General features: G+C 41.4%; 2 protein-coding genes across 3 annotated transcripts in view; both read left to right on the plus strand.

Annotated features, from left to right (window-relative positions):
• Positions 1-19,759, plus strand: part of LOC137102341 (uncharacterized) — a 59,627-nt gene extending 39,868 nt beyond the window's left edge. The window contains exon 9 of the mRNA XM_067481774.1: positions 19,369-19,759. Within this exon, the coding sequence (XP_067337875.1) occupies positions 19,369-19,443 (75 nt within the window). The 3' untranslated portion in view covers positions 19,444-19,759. The remainder of the gene's footprint in view (positions 1-19,368) is intronic.
• Positions 3,951-7,719, plus strand: LOC137102344 (uncharacterized). 2 transcript variants are annotated; one of them, XM_067481778.1, is made up of 6 exons: positions 3,951-4,259; positions 4,487-4,573; positions 4,718-4,801; positions 5,159-5,269; positions 6,401-6,487; positions 6,593-7,719. In XM_067481778.1, exons 1-6 carry the CDS (start codon positions 3,974-3,976, stop codon positions 6,646-6,648), a joined length of 711 nt encoding a protein of 236 aa, XP_067337879.1. In that variant the 5' UTR covers positions 3,951-3,973; the 3' UTR covers positions 6,649-7,719. The 2 variants fall into 2 exon arrangements, with proteins under 2 accessions (XP_067337879.1, XP_067337880.1); XM_067481779.1 differs by having other exon boundaries at positions 5,168-5,269.
• Positions 19,760-20,381: the final 622 nt, after the last annotated feature.

Below are 20,381 nucleotides of genomic sequence, written 5' to 3' on the forward strand. Positions count from 1 at the left end.
TATCCTTCTCCCCTCCACTCACCTGGTCATCTGTCCTTTATCCTCCCTCCTTGTTTCCTCTTTTGTCTGGCTCCCGACTCACTCACCTGTCCCTCCAACTACACTAAGTATTCTTCATCACCTGCTGTCTCTGCCTACAAGTAAGCCCCTTTTAGATTATCTCTATCTTGGCCCCTGGAGAAATATATTGTACTCACCTGTCTCTCTTGTTCTCAGGGCTCAGTCTTCCCCCGTCGACCATTCAGGATACTGCAATCCTGAAACCAGACTCACCAGCCTTCAGATGTGTTAGAGATTTAGCCACCATGAAACCTTCAGAGGTAGTTCAATTCTGGTTACATTTTAGAACTCAGACTGATTCTCAAGCATTCTTGTGACAGACGCAAAATCTAACCTAAACAAGTCATCAGCATGCCTCACCCTCCTACCTCCAGGAACCTTAATTTTACTATTAATCACCTCACAGCTCCCATCCCAGACCCACATACTCCATTAATGTGACTAAGGCTACTGTTCTAGTTTCTGTCTCTGATAGCCAATCCACTAGCACAATCACAGAACCTGCTTCTCTACCGGTGTCTGACAACCAGCCCTGTCCTGAATCCATCCCAGAGTTTGCTGATGCTCCCCCTGACCCTTCTTCTTCTCTCACTCCTGTTCCTGGTTCAAAAGATTCTTGACCTGCTCCTGAGACCTGTCCCCATATTAAATAGCACTCCCAAATCCAAGAAACGACCAACCGCCGTCAAAGGCAGCATGTCACTAGCTTTCCTGGGCCTCAGTGCTGCAGGAATCCTAACACCCTTCCCAGTATGCTAAGTCTCCTTATCACCATGGAGTCCTCCAAAGATCACAATTCTCGTTATGCCACGACCCTCCAAATGGAAGGTATCATCACCTCCAGACCCTGGTTGTTAGATCTGCCTCGGGTGGCCAAGGTGCTCATGGGTTTGAACACTTTAAGGAAGGAGGTTGAACAGGCTCAACCCCTTCCTGTCCGGGACTCCTCACCTGTGGTCTGCAAACCTGCTTTTCCATTTTCCTGCCTGCTCGGGAGCCTGTTTCCAGAAATGCCCCTAGGTTGACTGACATCCCAACTGCTCCAGATCAACTGAGACTCCACCTGTCCCTGGTTCTGTATCGGTTGATGCCCACTCCGTTCCTGAGTCAGGCAATTACCTACCTCTTTCTGAGCCAATCACCGGACCACCTACTCCTGAGCCTGCAGTGGTGTTCCTGCCCTCGCGCCTGGGTTGGCCTGCTTCCACCTTCCATTCCTGAGCAAGCTCCTGACTCCTCTAGATCCAGTTGGTTTCTGAACCTACCCCTAAAGGGCTCTCTGACCTGCCAGCTTGTAAGCTGGTTGTGGAGTCTTTTAACAGTTTACCAGCCTTTGTGCATATTCCTGAACCAATCAACCTTTCTCCTTTTCCTGAATTGATCTGTGGCTGTCCTGTTCCTGCACCTGCCTCTGGTTTGGCCACCATTCCGTCTGTTTCTGTTCCTGAGTCACCCAACGCCCTTGTTGTTCCTGAACCAGTCTCCACCTTGGCCGACATCAAGCCTGTTCCTGCACCTGCTCTCCAGTTGGCCGTCGTCCTGCCGTATGCTGTTCCCAAGGTGGTCAATGCCCCTTCAGGTCATGCTCCCGGAATTTTAGGTGCTCTTCCTGCTCCTGAGTCTTCCGGCGCCCCTTCCGCTTTATTGCTGGCGGGATTCAGCTGTCGATGCCAACCCCCAGCCTGGAACCCGGAGGGCTTCAGCCTCATACGCCGGCCCTCAGAGGGCTTCAGCTTTAAACTATGGCCCCCAGGCTGCCCCCTGGATGGCTTCAGCTTCACCAGCTTCCAGCTCAGCTTCTCGGACCCAAACCATCTACAAGACACTCTGCTCTCTCTACTTCTTGCCATCAGCCTTTAACCATGGACTCGCCTGAGCCCGTCATCAGGCCCCCTCCACCCACCCTATCCCTCCTCTGGAGTCCAGGACACATCCAACATCCAAGTCCAGGAGTCTCCTGCCCTGGTCAACACCCTAGTCTGCAGCCCCAAATACCCTGCGTTTGGGCCAGCTGTAGCTCACTTAAGGAGTCATGCAGCCACAAACCACACAGTCCTGCTCCTCAGCAGTGTGATGTTACCTCACTTCCTGACTGCTGGTGTAGTCAGGAAGTGAGCGATGTTGCCAAGTTAACATCTGCACCTGCATGGGTCAACAACGCCACCTCAGATTAAACAGAATCATCCACATTTGTAGTTTTATGTGAAATAAAGTCAAATTTTGTTGATGCCCTTTGTAACAAACAAATTTAAAGATCATGAACACACCTGTTGTCTGTCGACCTGTTGTGTGACTTGAACTTTGAATGAACTTCATGCTATAGGGCCAGCAGAATATTTCAGTCACTCACACTTCTCTTATGTTCTTGTGTCGCTGGTGTTTAATACTTAACTTGTTGTGGTTTGTGGCTGAAAGCTGCAGAGCTCTGCTGCTGTCACATCCTCAGAACAAATGAAATTCCCCTTAAGTTCTCACCAGAAATATAAAAATAAATCTAATAATTTTAGAGATTCAGTGAAAGAGGTATCAGAACAGTAATATGTAATGTTTAGTTGTTGTCCTCGGCAACATTATCACCATGGTGTGTGTGTGTGTGTGTGTGTGTGTGTGTGTGTGTGTGTGTGTGTGTGCTGTCAAAAGTAAAACACTTTCCATCATTTAACAAACACTATCTACAAAAAAGCTGCATTGTTGCTTTCAACTCCCTCTAATCTGCTTTTGATCGAGACATTTTCTACTGTTGAGATAAATGTTTGCATTAATGCAGCTTTTTTCAATTTACAGGTAGGAATTCTTCCTGCCACAGTGAAAAGATAGTTTGGTTTGCAACAGGGACAATTTCTTGAAAACCAAAGATAAGTCAAAAACAAACTGTGTGATTCCAGTTGTTTGTATGTGATGTTCAGCTCTTGTATGAGCGAGACTCGTGGTGAAAACTTGTAAAAGAACACAAAACATTTTTTGCATGAGGCCCAATATGTACTTTTATTTACAAATCACTGAGAATCATAGAGTCAGAAAACTGCATCAAGAATTTTTCACTCTAAATAAATCTACAATTAATTAAAAAAAACAACCTAAAAAATTATCCTGAACTGTTGAATTCAACCATTAGCAGAGGCGAGAAACTACAGCCTGAAGTCATTATAAGGAAGTTGCACCTCACTGGTCACAGGAAGTAAAGTGTATATTTGTCTTTAAGAGCAAACAGCTTCACAGACTTTGTCAGTTGAGAACAAGAGCTCAACAAAGAGGAGACACAGAGAAACATGATGGTTGGATTCGGATGGATTCAAGTGTTTTTATTTCTGATACTGATGTTTCAGTTCACGGGTAAATATATAAAACACATTAATTAATTTAAATTAAGAAAAGAATTTAAAAAAAAAATTGCAGAAATATTACTAAAGGTTCTTTCTGCCACAGCGTTTGATTTGTAACTGGGAAAATTATGTCTCTGTTTCTCATCAACAGTAACTGGACAGTTTTCCTCCTTCACTGTCAGAGATGGAGATGACGTCGCTTTACCTTGTGGAAATGTGAGAGATGATCAGGAGAAATGTGACAGAACTTACTGGTTATTCAGTGATTCAGGAAACAGAGCAACAGTAAGACTGTTTGAATATGGGAAGATTCACAATGAAGCCAAATCTAAATCACACAGACTGAGTGTTACAGAGAACTGTTCTCTGGTTATAAAGAAGGTCACAGATGAAGATGTTGGTCATTACACCTGCAGACAGATTGAATCAGGACGAGAACTAGGTGACGACACTGATGTTGATGTGTCTGTTGTTACCAGTGAGTATTTACATCCTAATGTTTTTAGATCAAACTGTTTGTCAGATCCAGAAACTGAAACATTACAATAATTCTATTCACAGTGATGAGTTTCAGTTGTTTTTCTCCCTCAATGTCACCAGTGACTGAACATAAGGACGATGATAAAGTGACAATAAACTGCTCTGTGTGGACACATGGACGCTGTGGACACACACTGAAGTGGTTGTATGATCATAATAAGAATGAATTTACAGACACAGAGACACCACAGAGTTCCTGTTCTGTCACTGTGACATTAACAACATCTGACCTTAATCAGAAATATTCTGACTTATTGAAGTGTGAAGTGACAGATGGTTTCAGCGGAGAAGTTCAGCAGTTCACCTTCAGACGTCCATCTTCAGGTGGAACATCAGGTGAGAACATGATGAGATGTTTCAATCATCAACACAAATTATTTTTAGCTTGAATGATTTGAAGTTTCACATTTCCACTGTTCTTTGTAATGAGTTTGATAAATGCTGTAAGACGTTACCCACAGTTAAATTAGTTGCTCAGATTCACACTGTTCTTTGTAGTATTTTGTAAAATATTAAACATGAAGTACAGTATTTTTTTCACTATCTAGTGTTTGTTTATTCAGGTGAAGAGACAACAACAATGAAGGAAACGGCATCGAAGGTGACAAATGAGATCACGGCAAACAAGAGAAACTTAACAACACAACAAGGTGACATTTTTCTCATCTTCTAAATCTATTTTTAGGTCGAATGATTTGAAGTTTCACATTTCCACTGTTTTTTGTAGTGAGTTTGTTTCAGATGTTAAACATGAAGGATTTTCTCACTGTGCAGTTTTTTTACTTTTTATTTAGGTGAGGAGACGATGAAGGAAATGACATCAAAAGGCAAAATGAAAAAATTTACAAAAAACAAGCGAAACCCAACGACACAACAAGGTGACTGAACATTTCTCTCCTTTTCTAAATCTAAACTGTGTCTGTCAGACTGATAATTTGCTGTGTGTGGAGATTTTCTCTCATTATTGTGTTTATTTTGTTTCATTAGTAAATGGTTATTACAGTATTATGACTGTTTATTTCATTATGAACACAAATGAATAAAATTGACAAATGCATAAGTTTTGGTTTATATGCTATTTTAAAAAATTGTTTTGAATTCAAATATTAAGAATGTGATTGTTTCAAAATTCTACTGCAGAATGTTTTTTTTTTAATAAATTTCAAAGATTTGAAGTTTTAATAACAAAAGTAATATGAAGTCTGCTGTTGTATTTTCTCATGATTTTTGTTGAGGTGATGCAGCAATAAAATCTGTTAAATCCACATCAACAATCAGCAGTAAAGTGACACCAACAGTGAAAACTAGACCATCAGGATGGAGAAACAGCACTGATCCAACAAAAGGTAGCGACTGAATGTTTCTCTGTAATAGCTGAGTTTTGTGACTGTGGTGGAACATTTGTTCTGTGTCCTCACTCTTGAAGCCATTTCTCTTCTAGAAACAGACGACAATGTTCGAAAACACTAACAAAGCAGAAACCTCATCATTATGTGTTTTTATACAATGTATTTATGAATATTGCAAACTTCTTATGTCTCTGATGCTGCAAACAGCATTTTCTGCCACCTATGACACACACACACACACACACACACACACACACACACACACACACACACACACACACACACACACACACACACACACACACACACACACACAGATTGTGGAGGCTGGGGAGTAGGTTCATGTGTAGCAGGGAGATGTGTAAAATGTCCCTCTATAGTACAATGAGAGAATCTTAAAGCCAAATCAGAAGAGCAATTGTGACCCTGTCACTAAATAGAGCTTCTAACAATGTTCCATTTCTGAGGTTTGAAGTTGTGAAATTCTGTGACTAATTTCTGGTTGTATTTAATTGTGTTTGGTATGAAAAACAGTTTTTTCATGGGAAAGTTGTTTTTTGTAGTTTGCTTGGTGAAAACTCTGCCAAGTTTACTAAACCTTATCGGGATAAAGTTTTGGATGTACTGTAACTCTTAAAACCTGATAACTGCAGCCTGAGTTTTTTTTTTTTTTTTTTTTTTACATCCTTTGTCTCATCATATTAATGTGACAGGAACCTTTCAGCATTATTATTGGATGCTTCAGACGGGCCATCATTTGATACCATAACAACGACTTTACATACACACAAAACTTAAGGAAAACAATTTCTGGGTAATGTTACATTAAGAGTGACAACAGCACACACGTACTTACGCAATGTTACGTAAAGCAACATTACGTAAAGCATCAGGGGTTTTACTGTACTTCACTAAAAGCCCCATGATTGGATCACTGAAGTAAATGAGCACCTTAAGAATCAGCATGTAACACAAAAGAACTGGACACCGCAGTGCTTTAAATTTACCCAAATTTAAATATAGGGGCTAAAGAATAAGACAAAGGTGAAGCCCCCATTGCAACTTTCTGTGTCCATAGAAACAACACCTGCTTCTGACTTTTAACATGTATTAATTCTTTTTTTCCAGAATGGTTGAGATCCATCATTGTGTCTGTGGGTTTAGCAGCACTGATAATATCTGTTGTTACAGTCAACATGTGGACGAGAACTAAAGGTGAGAACATCCACAGATCAAAGTTTAACAAAGAAACAGTGAGATATCTGAATATTTTACTGATCAAGTTTAACTTTAAAGTTCTTGTTTCTTTTTTCTACTCAGGGAAGAAAACACAGACAGAAGACAACACAGTGAGTTTAGCCACTACACAGGCTTGATGCTCTATTTGCTGCCACGTCAGCATCTGATAAATACTGACACGAACATTTATATGAGCAGCGCACCAAAGTTTTCTTGTCCTTTCTGCCATGTGTGCAGACAGAAGGAGATGTCGGTTGTTTTATTCTGATGCAGCTTCACACTTCTTATGTTGATCCACTTTACCATCATGGAGCCACTGGTTGCATTGATTCCAATGATTTTTCAAAAATGTAAAAAAAAAAAAAATTGTATTTACATTTTTAAATAAAAAAGTGAATGACAAAACTGTGCTCAGAGCTGTTTTAAATGAGAGCACCTGAGTCATAACCTGGCAGCTAATGGCTGCTTCACCTGCTCACACCTACCAAAATAAAAGAGTTAGTTTGTACTAAGTACATGTCCTCGGTCCACAGAGTGCAGCACTGACAAGACAGTGTTAAACCGAATGTTACCTGCTTCTCTCTGTCTAATAAATACAAATGTCACTTTTGTCAACTGCGAGCATTGAACATATGATCATATGATGATACAACTTGGCTGTTATTATACAAAAAGTTATTGTTGGAAAATGCCGTTAGCAACTGGAATTGTTTTTTACCCACGATGCACTGCAATATACAGTTTAACTTTGTAAGAAATTACAGCAAATCATCAGTGTTTGAAACCTTTGTCCATCATAGAGCAGCAGGGCACATGTGCTAGTGAACAGTGGGGCTACAGGTGACCATCCACTGCGTTTACCTGGATGGAATCAGGTGCAGATGATAAAAGAATGCAGCCAAGTTGGCCACATACTTTTCACTTTAGCTCATTCATTCTGTAGTAGTAGCATTTAAAAGGCAGATGGCAGTGTTTCTTTTTTTAATCTTGATACTTCACTGTCCTGTGATGACTGGCATGTTGTTTACACAGTGTTAGTACTGCTGATACTGTGTAACTAAGTATTATTTATCACATGTACTTTCTTTTTTGTGTGAACTCGACTTTGTGTCACTCTATACATAATGCAGCTACTACACCTGTTAGTTTGTATATTATTCTTTTTCTTCCTTTTCATTGCTCTTCTGTTTTGGAATTGTACATCAGTGTTTTCAACCACATTAAAAGTGAGTCATTAACGGTGAGTCAGTGCTTTTACTTTAAATTATATTATATTATGTTATATCTAGACGCCAAATGTCATAAATTTTGTCTCATCTAGTCGATGTAACAGCTGAATATTAATGTCACGACTAAAGCTTTGTCCAAAGTGACACAGATATATTTAAGAACCTTCTATGCGTTTTGACCTTTTGTCCAAACTCAAACTCTTCTTAGATTCCAAAAATGTGTCCTTTGTCCAGGGTTAAGATATTTAGAAACACTTGATCAGCATTGGGCAGCATGTTGGTAGAGTGGTGAGCACTGCAGCCTCACAGCTGTGAAGAGGAGTTAGTTTGAAAGCAGCTTTATTCATGATGGATAAACATAGATTTTAAGTTGCAGAAGCTTTGATGAACCGATGAACCAATATCTGACATGCTCTAAGTCTTTGCCTGATTTGGTTTTATCTTGTTCCCTGTTTTCTCATCCCTCAGTTCCTACACCTGGCCACCCCCCTCCACTTTCAGTCTCCTGTCACACACATTCAGACTGTGCATCTACTGCTTTTCTTCTCTTCATTTTCCCTCCATTGCCACCAGCCATCACTACCAACTCTCTGACAACAAATCGTGCTCTCACTGGATTCCAGTCTCTACCAGCTACCACCCTGGCCTTGCTTCAGACTGATGTTTTTTCAAATGCTGTAAGTTAGTTTTTGGACTGACATTCTGTCTGTTGTCCAGACTAATTTCTGTTCATGTTCTCATGTTTACTCTTGTTTCTTGAGTCCAGTGGAGGTCAGGACCAATTCAGTCAACTGCTGATCAGTTTCTCCTCTCTGCACAAGACCCTGAGAATGAGTCCTCCCTCTGCTTTGTAACATAGACACTGTTCTACCCACCAACAGCTGTTCTTTGCATCCCAGCCACATTTTTTTCGGTGCCCCTGAGCTTCACCCAGTACTTTCCTGCAATTCCACAGATCTTCCGACAGCCATAAGAAGCCAGCACCAAGGTCGGCTGCTAATGTTACCGTCTCTTGCTAATAAATCCACTGATACATTATTACCATGAGAGTCGCCAGTTGACTCATCTGTTCTGCTAGGATCGTTTCACTGGAATTTTTAAACCTGGTCTACATTTACATTTACATTTAGTCATTCAGCAGATGCTTTTATCAAGTGATTTGTAACAAGTGAGGTACAATCAGGGAGAAGTCAAGGAGAAAACATCAAAGAGAGGTCTTATCAGAAAAGTGTTTACATTTCATGAGACACAAGTGCAAAAAAGAGTAGAAGTTTTTTTTTGTAGTTTTAAAAAAAAATAGATTTAAGTGCATATGGAGATGTGGAAGTTTTCTGTTTTCAGCAGTTGTTTTGAATAATAGGAGTGAGTATGCTGAGCGTGCAGAGTTTGGTAGTTTTTTTGCGCTGAAGAGTTTTGCTTGGTGTCTTCTGTGCAGTGCTGGGACCACCAGAAGTCCTTCTTTGGCAGACTGCAGGGGACGAAGGATTGCAGACCTGAATGAGGGAGTTGACTTAAGCAGGAGCTGTTGAGTTAACCAGCCTGTAAGCAAGAGACAGAGCTTTGAAGCTGATGCGAGCAGCTACAGGAAGCCAGTGTGCTGCTGCATTTTGGATCATCTGCAAGGCTTTGACTGTGGATGGCAGTAACCCCATGAGATATGACCAGCATCTGTACAATGAGTTGGGTTGTATATTCCGTGAGGTAGAGTCTGATCTTTCTGATGTTGTAGAGGGCAAATATTGATGTCTTAGAAACTGAGGAGATATGGTCCTTAAAGCTCAGTTGGTTGTTGATGATGATCCCCAGATTTCTGGCCAACAATTGGGGCAATTACTGCAGATCCAATGTAGCAGCTGATATTGTGTTGTGTCAAAAGTCTGACTTGGGAAGGTAAGGTCTTCGTTCTTGGAGAGATTGAGCTGAAGATGTCTCTCTCTTGTCCAGCCAGAGATGTAAGAGAGACAGGCAGAAATGTGTGATGAGACAGTGGAGTCGTCCGGTGGAAATAACAGGAAGAGCTGTGTCTCATCAGCATAGCAGTGATAGGAAAGACCATGTGAGTGAATGATAGAACCCAGGAATGTAGTATAGACAGACAAAAGAAGAGCACCAAGAACTGAACCCTGTGGCAAACTGGTAGAGAGACTATGGTAGTGAGAAACATGGATACCTAGAAGGTTCGTCCCGATAGGTAAGACCGAAGCCAGGCTACAGCTGATCCAGAGATCAGCTCTAGCCACAGAGTTTGGACAAGAGGATTTGATGGTTCAGTATCAAACGGTGCAGATAAATCGAGTAGGACTAAGACATAAGACTGACCTGCAGCTTTTGCAGCTCATGGTCAGATGGTTGAGAGGAGGAGGGTGGATACATCATCCTCTGTCAGTTGAAAATGATGAGAGCGATGCAGTGTTGGAAGAAGTTAGCAGGATGTCATCATCTGGAAGAGAGAACTGTGAGCTGATGGCTGCCACCTTATTGGTAAAGAAGCTGGCAAATTGTCAGCATTGAGAGAGGTGGATGGCAGAGGTGGAGGAGGGTAGGTGAGTTATTGGAAAGTGGAGAACAGCTTTCTGGTGTCCGTGGTGTTGCTGACCTTCTCCTGGTAGTATTCAGTCTTTTCCATGGTGACACTGTGAGAAAAACATCCAATCAGATCCTGATTCTGCTCTCTGCAACTCTGCCCCCATCACAAGACCTCTTCATCCTCAATGCAGATGCAGCCACGTACAGCCTCTCCAATAAAATTTCATCATGTGTGGATATTCTCTGCCCCATGTCTTCTAGACCCGCTCATCCCTCAGCTTCTAGTCGATGGCTCACTGAATGGATCCGATAGCAAAAAAACACGCTCAGAAGTGAGAGGAAGTGGCGCAAATCCAAGACTCCATCTGCTCTTGCTGAGTATCAGGATCTGCTGGGATCTTTTTCTCATCCAACTCTCACATCTCTGTGACAGTTTGGTTCGTTGGATCCTGAAGGAGGTGGGGACAAGAGATTGGATGTTATAAAGGCTCATTAGGCAACAAGTCCAGTTCCATCCCTCCGACCTGATGACTGAGAAGTGTGAGAGAAGGAAAAATTGGTGGAGACTGCAGCTGGGGTGGCCCTGTTCTGTGGCATGATCCAGGTTTCTGTAAGTGCAAGCAGCTGAACAGCTGACTGTGTAGCAAAAGCTGGAATGAAGTCGGCCTTGTTCACTGCAGACTGGCAGTTCCACAGGGCAAGAGAAAAAGAGGCTGCTGACAAAGTGGTCTGGGTGAGAGTGCTTGTCCTGCGTCTGCGGAGGAGAACAGAGATCTGCTGAAAACACATGGCAAAACAAAGAGAAGGGCTTTCTGGAGTACAAAGAGTTAATGTGAAGCAAAGTAAAGAACCAGAATGATTCACTGATGCTCCAGCCCAACAGGGTCCAACAACAACCTAGTTGTAGAGACCTCCACCCAATATCATGACCATGTCCGCTACTTTACGGACCAAAGCCTTATCCTCCACTTCCTCCTCTAATCACAATCTCTCACTGCCCAACTGATGTTTGTGTTCCCGAGTCTCTGCCTCTCCAGCCAGATCATCTCCTGGATCCCACCATCTTACCTGCTTCACTACTGCTCCTCAGGGTTGCTTTCTAATGTTGTCCACCACCTACCTGTCTGGAGGTTTCACCAGAGTTCATTCTTTCTGGCTCCAGTCACCTGCCTTTTTTTTTCTCCCTAATGAGCCTTTTTAACATCTGATCTCTTGTCCCCACCTTGTCCTCCCACAGACCCAAGCATTGGGTATTTGCTCACTTTTGAGACACACGTATCCCTGGCTCAGCCAACGCCAGATTATCCAATGCCCCCACACCAGTTCTAGTCCAGGACTCATTCAATGTCCACATTCAAGCCCAGGAGTCTCCACCCCAGGTCAACACCCTAGTCTGCAGCCCCAAATGCCCTGTGTTTGGGCCAGCTGTAGCTCACTTAAGCAGTCATGCAGCCACAAACCACAGGGTCCTGCTCCTCAGCAGTGTGATGTTACCTCACTTCCTGAGTGCTGGTGTAGTCAAGAAGTGAGTGATGTTGCCAAGTTAATGTCTGCACCTGCGTGGGTCAACAACACCACCTCAGATTAAACAGAATCATCCACATTTGTAGTTTTATGGGAAATAAAGTCACATTTTGTTGATGCCCTTTGTAACAAACCATTTAAAGATCATGAACAGACCTGTTGACTTTGGGAACTTCATGCTACAGGGTCAGAACACTATTTGAGTCACTCACATTTGTCTCACCTTCTTGTGTTGCTGGTGTTTAATAGGTCACTTGTTGTGGTTTGTGGCTGAAAGCTGCAGAGCTCTGCTGCTGTTGTCACATCCTCAGAACAAATGAAATTCCCCTTCAGTTCTCAGCAGAAATATAAAAATAAATGTAATAGTTTTAGAGATGCAATGAAAGAGGGATCAGAACAGTAACATGTCATATTAAGTTGTTAACATGACATTATCACCATGTTTCATGATGTTCAGCTCTTGTATGAGCGAGACTCGTGTTTTTTGCATGAGGCCCAATATGTACTTTTATTTACAAATCACTGAGAATCAGAGTCAGAAAACTGCATCAAGAATGTTTCACTCTAAATAAATCTACAATGAATTAAAAAAACAACCTAAAAAATGATCCGGAACTGTTGAATTCAGCCGTTAGAAGAGGCGAGAAACTACAGCCTGAAGTCATTACAAGGAAGTTGCACCTCACTGGTCACAGGAAGTAAAGTGTATATTTGTCTTTAAGAGCAAACAGCTTCACAGACTTTGTCAGTTGAGAACAAGAGATCAACAAAGAGGAGACACAGAGAAACATGATGGTTGGATTCGGATGGATTCAAGTGTTTTTATTTCTGAGGCTTCATTTCCTAGGTAAAGACACACAAAAGACATTAAATGATTCAAATTCAGAAAGAATAAAAAAACTGCAGAAATATTACTAAAGATTCTTTCTGTTACAGAGTTTGATTTGTAAGTAGAATAATATCTCTGTTTCTCACCAACAGTAACTGGACAGTTTTCCTCCTTCACTGTCAGAGATGGAGATGACGTCACTTTACCTTGTGGAAATGTGAGAGATGATCAGGAGAAATGTGACAGAACTACCTGGTTATTCAGTGATTCAGGAAACACAGCAGCAGTGAGACTGTTTGAACTTGGGAAGATTAAACCAGAATCCAACTCTAAATCACACAGACTGAGTGTTACAGAGAACTGTTCTCTGGTTATAAAGAAGGTCACAGATGAAGATGTTGGACGTTACAGCTGCAGACAGATTGAATCAGGACGACAACAATACCAAGACTCTGAGGTTGATGTGTCTGTTGTTACCAGTGAGTATTTACATCCTAATGTTTTCAGATCAAACTGTTTGTCAGATCAAGAAACTGAAACATTACAATAATTACAGTATTTATCATCTTATCACATATTATGTAAGTAGATCATGTGATTTGTCCTTTCAAAATCCCATATTTTTTTATTCAATGTGTTTTTTATCATTATGATATTAGTTTGTTTGTGATATTTGTGTTTTAGTCTGAGCTGAACAAAGATGCTAAAGTCTTGACTTTGTCTCATATTTAGAAGTCAAATATCAGTTTTTATTCATCTAACAGAAATTTTACTGTGAATGTAAAATGTTCTGCTGTTTAATGTAACATTGATATTATGATGTTTGCTGTGAGTCCAGTTTGTGTTTGGCTTTAGATTTAAGCATCTGTTAAACCTCTTGCCTCTCATTTTTTGTGAATGATGATCATAACATGATCACTGTAACACTAACATGTATCAGCTCCAGTTCTTTCCCAGCTGCTACAGGATCAGGTCTAAAGAAAAGAAGCTGCATTCATGCAAACTTTGATCTGAACTAACAATCTTCACACATTCAACTTCCTCTGATCTGTTTGTGATCAAGTCAGAAACAGCATCAACCTCACTATGAGTCACTGAGGATCAGAGTCACTAAAACACTCTGAACTAGTCAGTGGTGACAGGAAAGAAAGACGTTATTCACCTTTAAACAGAAAAAACTTCACAGACTTTGTTAGTTGAGAACAAGATGTAAAGAAAATACGAGACAAAAAAAGAAAATTGTTTAATTCAGCTGAAATGAAATGTTATTAATCAAACTGGTGATTAACATTACTGGAGATGAAATATAACTTTAGCAACATAATGGTGGAGTGGTTTGTATTTGAATCTCTGACCATCTCCAACCTTTCTGTGTGGAGTCTGCAAGTTCTCTGGGGGCTTGTGTGGGTTTATTCCAGTTTTCTCCCACAGTCCAGTGACATATATGTTAGGTTAATTAAACTATGGCTATAATCATCATATAAATATTTCAGACTTTTTTCTCTTTTTCTCACCAACAGTAAATGGACAGTTTTCCTCCTTCACTGTCAGAGATGGAGATGACGTCACTTTACCTTGTGGAAACGTTAGAGATGATCAAGAGAAATGTGACAGAACTACCTGGAGTGGTTCAGGAAACACAGCAGTATTGACACTGTTCAACAGACTGAGTGTTACAGAGAACTGTTCTCTGGTTATAAAGAAGGTCACAGATGAAGATGTTGGTCGTTACACCTGCAGACAGTTTGACAAATCAGGACGACAACAAGGTTCAGACTCTGTGGTTGATGTGTCTGTTGTTACCAGTGAGTATTTACATCCTAATGTTTTCACATCAAACTGTTTGTCACATCAAGAAACTGAAACATTACAATAAAAATGATTTAACAGTGATGAAGTTAACTTTATTCTTGTTATCTTTCTTTCTCCATCCTCAGTGACTGAACATAAGGACGATGATAAAGTGACATTAACCTGCTCTGTGTGGACACATGAACACTGTGGACACACAGTGAAGTGGTTGTATGATCATAATAAGAATGAATTTACAGACACAGAGACACCACAGAGTTCCTGTTCTGTCACTGTGACATTAACAACATCTGACCATAATCAGAAATATTCTGACTTATTGAAGTGTGAAGTGACAGATGGTTTCAGCGGAGAAGTTCAGCAGTTCACCTTCAGACGTCCATCTTCAGGTGGAACATCAGGTGAGAACATGATGAGCTGTTTCAATAATTTCTACGAAGAAGTTCCAGTTAATGTTTTGCGGACCCAGAGAGTTAGGAATGATTTATTTTGGGGAGGTATCATAAGTTGGGTCAGGGGGAAAGGGGAGCGCTGCTGGAGCAGCGAGTCACAGGAGGACGTGGAATGGTGATCGTGGGGGAAGGAGCCGTGGAGACAAGAAACTGAAGGGATCCCTGAACACAGCAGGGTGGATGGAGGTTCTGAGGGCAGGGAGACAAAAGAGCAGGTTGACATGTTTTTCCAAAGAGCCTAGTGCACTCGAGTACCAAGGAGGTTACTGAGACGATCTGGCGACTTGTGGTGTGAAGGATACCGGTAAAGGACGGGAAGAGACTGGTTTTAACTGAGACACCTGGAACACAGGTTGCACTCTCATATTTCTGGGGAGTTTGAGTTTCACAGCAGATATGTTAATGATTCTTTCTATAAGGAAGGGGTCGATATATCGGGGGGCTAATTTTCTAGATTCAACATGCAGAGGAATATTTTGATTACAAAGGTAAACAGTCTGACCTGGTTTATAGGTGGGGGCCGGGGTTCTCCGACAGTCGGCGAGGCGCTTGTTTCTCTTTGTTGTCCGGAGGAGGGCTCCCCGGGCTTCTCTCTATTGCCTAGGGCATGGGCGGATGTGTGCGTGGAGGGACGGAACTGTGATCTCTGTCTCCTGATTTGGGAACATTGGTGGTTGGTACCCTAAGGAGCACATAAAGGGTGAGAGACCTGTGGCAGAGGAATTGAGAGAGTTATGAGCATATTCAATCCATGGAATGAATGAACTCCAGGTGGAGGGGTTAGATGAAGTGCCGCATCTGAGGGTGGTTTCCAGACTCTGGTTTGCATGCTCAGTTTGACCATTGGACTGGGGGTGGAATCCCGAGGACAAACTGATGGTTGCCCCCAGAGCATTACAGAACGCTTTCCAAACCTGGGAGACAAACTGTGGTCCTCGGTCCGAAACAATATCATGGGGGATACCATGGAGACGGAGAACATGCTGGGTGACAGGCTGAGAGGTTTCCGTGGCTGTAGGTAATTTTGTGATGGCAAGAGAACTTCGAGCACTGGGCCCACTGGAGGACCTGGGAGCGGGCGAACCCGAGACGGGACAAGAAACCAGGGGGTCCAGCGCAGAGATTGGGCTCCTGCCGCTGGGCCGTGCGCACAGTCCGTTCAATTTCCCAGGCGAGGGCCCCCAGCACACGTGATGGGCGGAGGATGGGTCCGGGAGCGTGGATGCGGGACAAAGCGTCGGGTTTGGCGTTCTTCGACCCGGGGCGGTAGGTGAGGGAAATATTGAAACGGTTAAAGAAAAGGGGCCATCGGGCTTGGCAGGAGTTGAGTCGTTTGGCAATCCTGAGGTGAGCGAGATTTTTATGGTCAGTCCAAATGATAAATGGTTGTGGCGCCCCCTCTAGCCAATGGCACCACTCCTCCAGTGCCAGCTTGATCGCCAGTAGCTTGCGATCACCCACAGAATAGTTCCTCTCTGCAGGGGACAATGGGCGTGAGAAGAAGGCACAGGGCCGCAGCTTCTGGTCGCCCTCACTACGCTGGGAGAGAACAGCACCCACGCCGACTTCTGAGGCATCCACCTCGACTATGAACTGGCGAGAGGTGTTGGGCTGAGACAGGACGGGCGGAGAGTTGAACAGTTCTTTAAGTCGGGTGAAAGCGCCCTCGGCTTTCTCAGTTCAATGGAACAGGTCGATTGGAGATGTTAGTTTGGTCAGGGGGGCGACGACTGTGCTGTAGTTTTTGATGAATTGGCGATAGAAGTTGGCGAAGCCCAGAAAGCGTTGCAGCTGTTTCCTGGTTCCAGGTCTTGGCAACTCCGTGACCGCGCGTGTCTTCTTGGGGTCAGGCCTCACCTCTCCCTCACCAATAAGAAATCCTAAGAACGACACAGTTTTGACATGAAACTCTCACTTCTCCGCCTTGACAAAGAGTCTGTTCTCCAGTAGCCTCTGTAACAGCTGCCCAACATGGTGTTAGTGCTTGTGGAAATTGCGTGAAAAAATTAGTATGTCGTCCAAGTAAACAAAAACAAACCTGTTGATGAAGTCACAAAGCCCACTGTTGATCAGGTACTGAAAAACCGCTGGAGTATTAGTCAGACCGAAAGGCATTACCAGATACTCGAACTCCACCGAGAAATCCGCCACCCTAAGAAAGCCCTGGAGAGAGCGAAGCCTGTGGGCTTCGTTCTCCAAATGCGCCGTGTGAAAAACGTTTCTTAATTTTTTGATAAATGTGCGGAATGGAATCAGAAGTTACCTAGTTACCTAGTTTTGCCTCCGCCCACTTGAGAGCTCGTCCTCTGAGCAGCCCGATAACATAAGCGACCTTCGCTGCATCTGAGGCATAGGTTTGGGGTTAACAAGACATGTTAAGTCCTTAGAACTGCACTGGATGGAGGCTTGAAACTCTGTTGGGGCACTTCTCTCTTGCAAGAAAATAAAACCCTTAAAGACATCCTGGATCTGGAAGCTTCTTTAGTGATTTCACTCGAAGTGTCTGTGACCAGTTATTGTTTAATTTTGCCACGACAGTAGTACAACAGTGTAACTACCTCCAGGTTTTTGTCTTTATCTAAAGCATTAACATTTTTAAACAGCCCCTAATTCAGTGTATAACGAAAACTGAATTAGTGTTTCTGCAGCTCATTTTAGCAAACGTGTAAAACCTAGTCCTCTCACTTATAGTTAGTTCTCTTGAATTATTAGACAGCAATGTTTGAAAACACTTCCAAATGTCATAACTCTGTTTTCTGTACTATTGAAGGGGGAAAAGTTTATTTGGTTGAATATAGAGTTTGAGCAGATCATTAACTGTAGGTCAGCTGTAAGGTAGACTGCCCACTGCTCCTTGACTTAGAATTTATGCTGCCTTGTACCTCACTTGTAAGTCGCTTTGGATAAAAGCGTCTGCTAAATGACTAAATGTAAATGTAAATGTAAAACTGTCTGCAGAGTGTAAAAAAGTATGTGAAGAATAATGTGAACAAGCTCCGCTCTCTAAATCTATGCAGTGCAGCATGGATACTCATGAGAGCGAGGAGCAAAATTATGGTTTTCCTATGTGGGAGAGTTGTTCTCTGTAATTTTACTGGTGAAGACTTTGCTGTGGTCAAATTAAAAACAACTAATTGCTAATAGTTAGAGCTGTGAATCTATCGCTGCCCTTTTGATATTGTAAGTTTTCCTCTAGAAGAAAAGATGTAACTAGCAAACTGAAATGCTGTTTGAGATGTGTGTTAATTATGAGAGTATTAATAATAATAAAATAAGTAAAAATAAAATAATAAGTAATATAATTCTTTGATATGATAAACAAATACAAGTATGAACAATTTTAAGATTTAGTTTCTAGTAAGTATAAAAACAATGAATAGAATGAACACTGGAGTCTTTAGTTTTTGAATAGTTTTGATAGTTGCTTTCAGTCCAAAATAGAGGTGACATGTACTGATAATTGTGATACCATGTATTCTAATTATGAGACTACTGTAAGTAATAAATTGCTTAATTTGATTATGAATCATCATGTTTTCAAGTTTCCATTATTTGAAGAGAATTCAAAAGAGTTGAAAATCTTTACATCCAATGGTACAAATATTAAACCGTTAAGCTCAAATTTCCTAAATGTAAATTTATGGGCTAAGAAAAGCCCAGATTTAAGCCCCTAGTGCAACTTTCTTTATCAGTGGCAACACTTCCTGCTTCTGACGTCCAACATTTCCTGTTTATTCTAATTGTTTTCCAGAATGGTTGAGATCCATCATTGTGTCTGTGGGTTTAGCAGCACTGATAATATCTGTTTTTACAGTCCACATGTGGACGAGAACTAAAGGTGAGAACATCAGATCAAACTTGAACAAATAATTACAACTTTGAACATTTTACTGTTGAAGTTGAACTCAACTGTTTCTTTTTATCTATTCAGGGAAGAAAACACAGATGGAAGAAAACACAGTGAGTTTATCCACTAAACAGTCAAATACATTACAATACATTTCACATTCAATACATTAAAAAAGTTTTGACCTTTTGTTCTTTTAAAGCCGACTGAGACCTGCTGCCAAATCCCCATCTACTAAATACTGACGTGACCCAGTGTTTTGTTTGTTCTTGTTACAAAGTCGACTTTTAGGGAAGCGACTTTAGTGAGGAAACAATACTTAAAGATAAAGTTGAAATTTAAGTCAAAAAATCTATATAAAACTTCACAATGCAGAAGATAGAAAAATATTTTCTAATTGCTTTCAGTTTGTTTAGTTGATATTTATTTACTATTTCAATTGAATTGAATTGAAAGAAGTTGAATTAATGTGTGAACAGTTTCTGTAAATAGCAACAAAATATGAACTGTGAGCTGTGTATGTTCATTCAGATATGAAGAAAACCTGACAACACGAGACAATACAACACAACAAAAAACACAAACTGGGACCTTAGTTTGAAGTCAGAATCTCAAGTGTTTTGTGCTGTTTTCCACAGGTTGATAATGATGAAGATGAAGGTACAGTGAAGTATGAAAATGTTGGAGACCCTTCTGCTTCTGTCAGACTCTGATCAACTACTTCAACATCAGCTCACCACAGGAATCAGTCTCTGCTGTTCATATGTAGCCTGGTGGAACACAGGACACAGTAATGTCTTTTGTTCTGAATTTAAAAAAGACCTATAGCCTGATGGCATTATGGGAAATGTGACTTCAAATGTGAACTATGGAATGTCCGGTTACACAATCACTGTTTGTCCAATTCGATCAAACAATTTGCGCTTTTATGAGCAGCGCACCAAAGTTTTTTTTGTCCTTTCTGCCATGTGTGCAGACAGAAGGAGATGTCGGTTGTTTTATTCTGATGCAGCTTCACACTTCTTAATGCTGATCCACTTTACCATCATGGAGCCACTGGTTGCATTGATTCCAATGATTTGTCAAAAATTGTATTTACATTTTTAAATAAAAAAGTAAAAGACAAAACTGTGCTCACAGCTGTTTTAAATGAGAGCACCTGAGTCATAACCTGGCAGCTAATTGCTGCTTCACCTGCTCACACCTACCAAAATAAAACTGTTAGTTTGTACTCAGTACATGTCCTCGGTCCACAGAGTGCAGCACTGCTCAATTACTGGTAACGAACTTTGGACAAGGCTTTAGTCGTGACATTAATATTCAGGTGTTACATCGACTAGATGAGACACATTTTATGACATTTGGCGTCTGGATATAACATATACTATAATATAATTTAAAGTAAAAGCACTGACTCACCGTGAATGACTCACTTTTAATGTGGTTGAAAACACTGATGTACAATTCCAAAACAGAAGAGCAATGAAAAGGAAGAAAAAGAATAATAGACAAACTAACAGGTGTAGTAGCTGCATTATGTATAGAGTGACACTTAAGAAACCACAAAGAAAAGCAAAAACACAGCTGTAGTGTTGGTACTTTACAACCTGGTTCAGATCGGTGGAAGTTAAGTTGACAACACTGTTAATCA

The sequence above is a fragment of the Channa argus genome, chromosome 17 (assembly GCF_033026475.1).
Source record: "Channa argus isolate prfri chromosome 17, Channa argus male v1.0, whole genome shotgun sequence".
NCBI classification, from domain to species: Eukaryota; Metazoa; Chordata; class Actinopteri; order Anabantiformes; family Channidae; genus Channa; species Channa argus.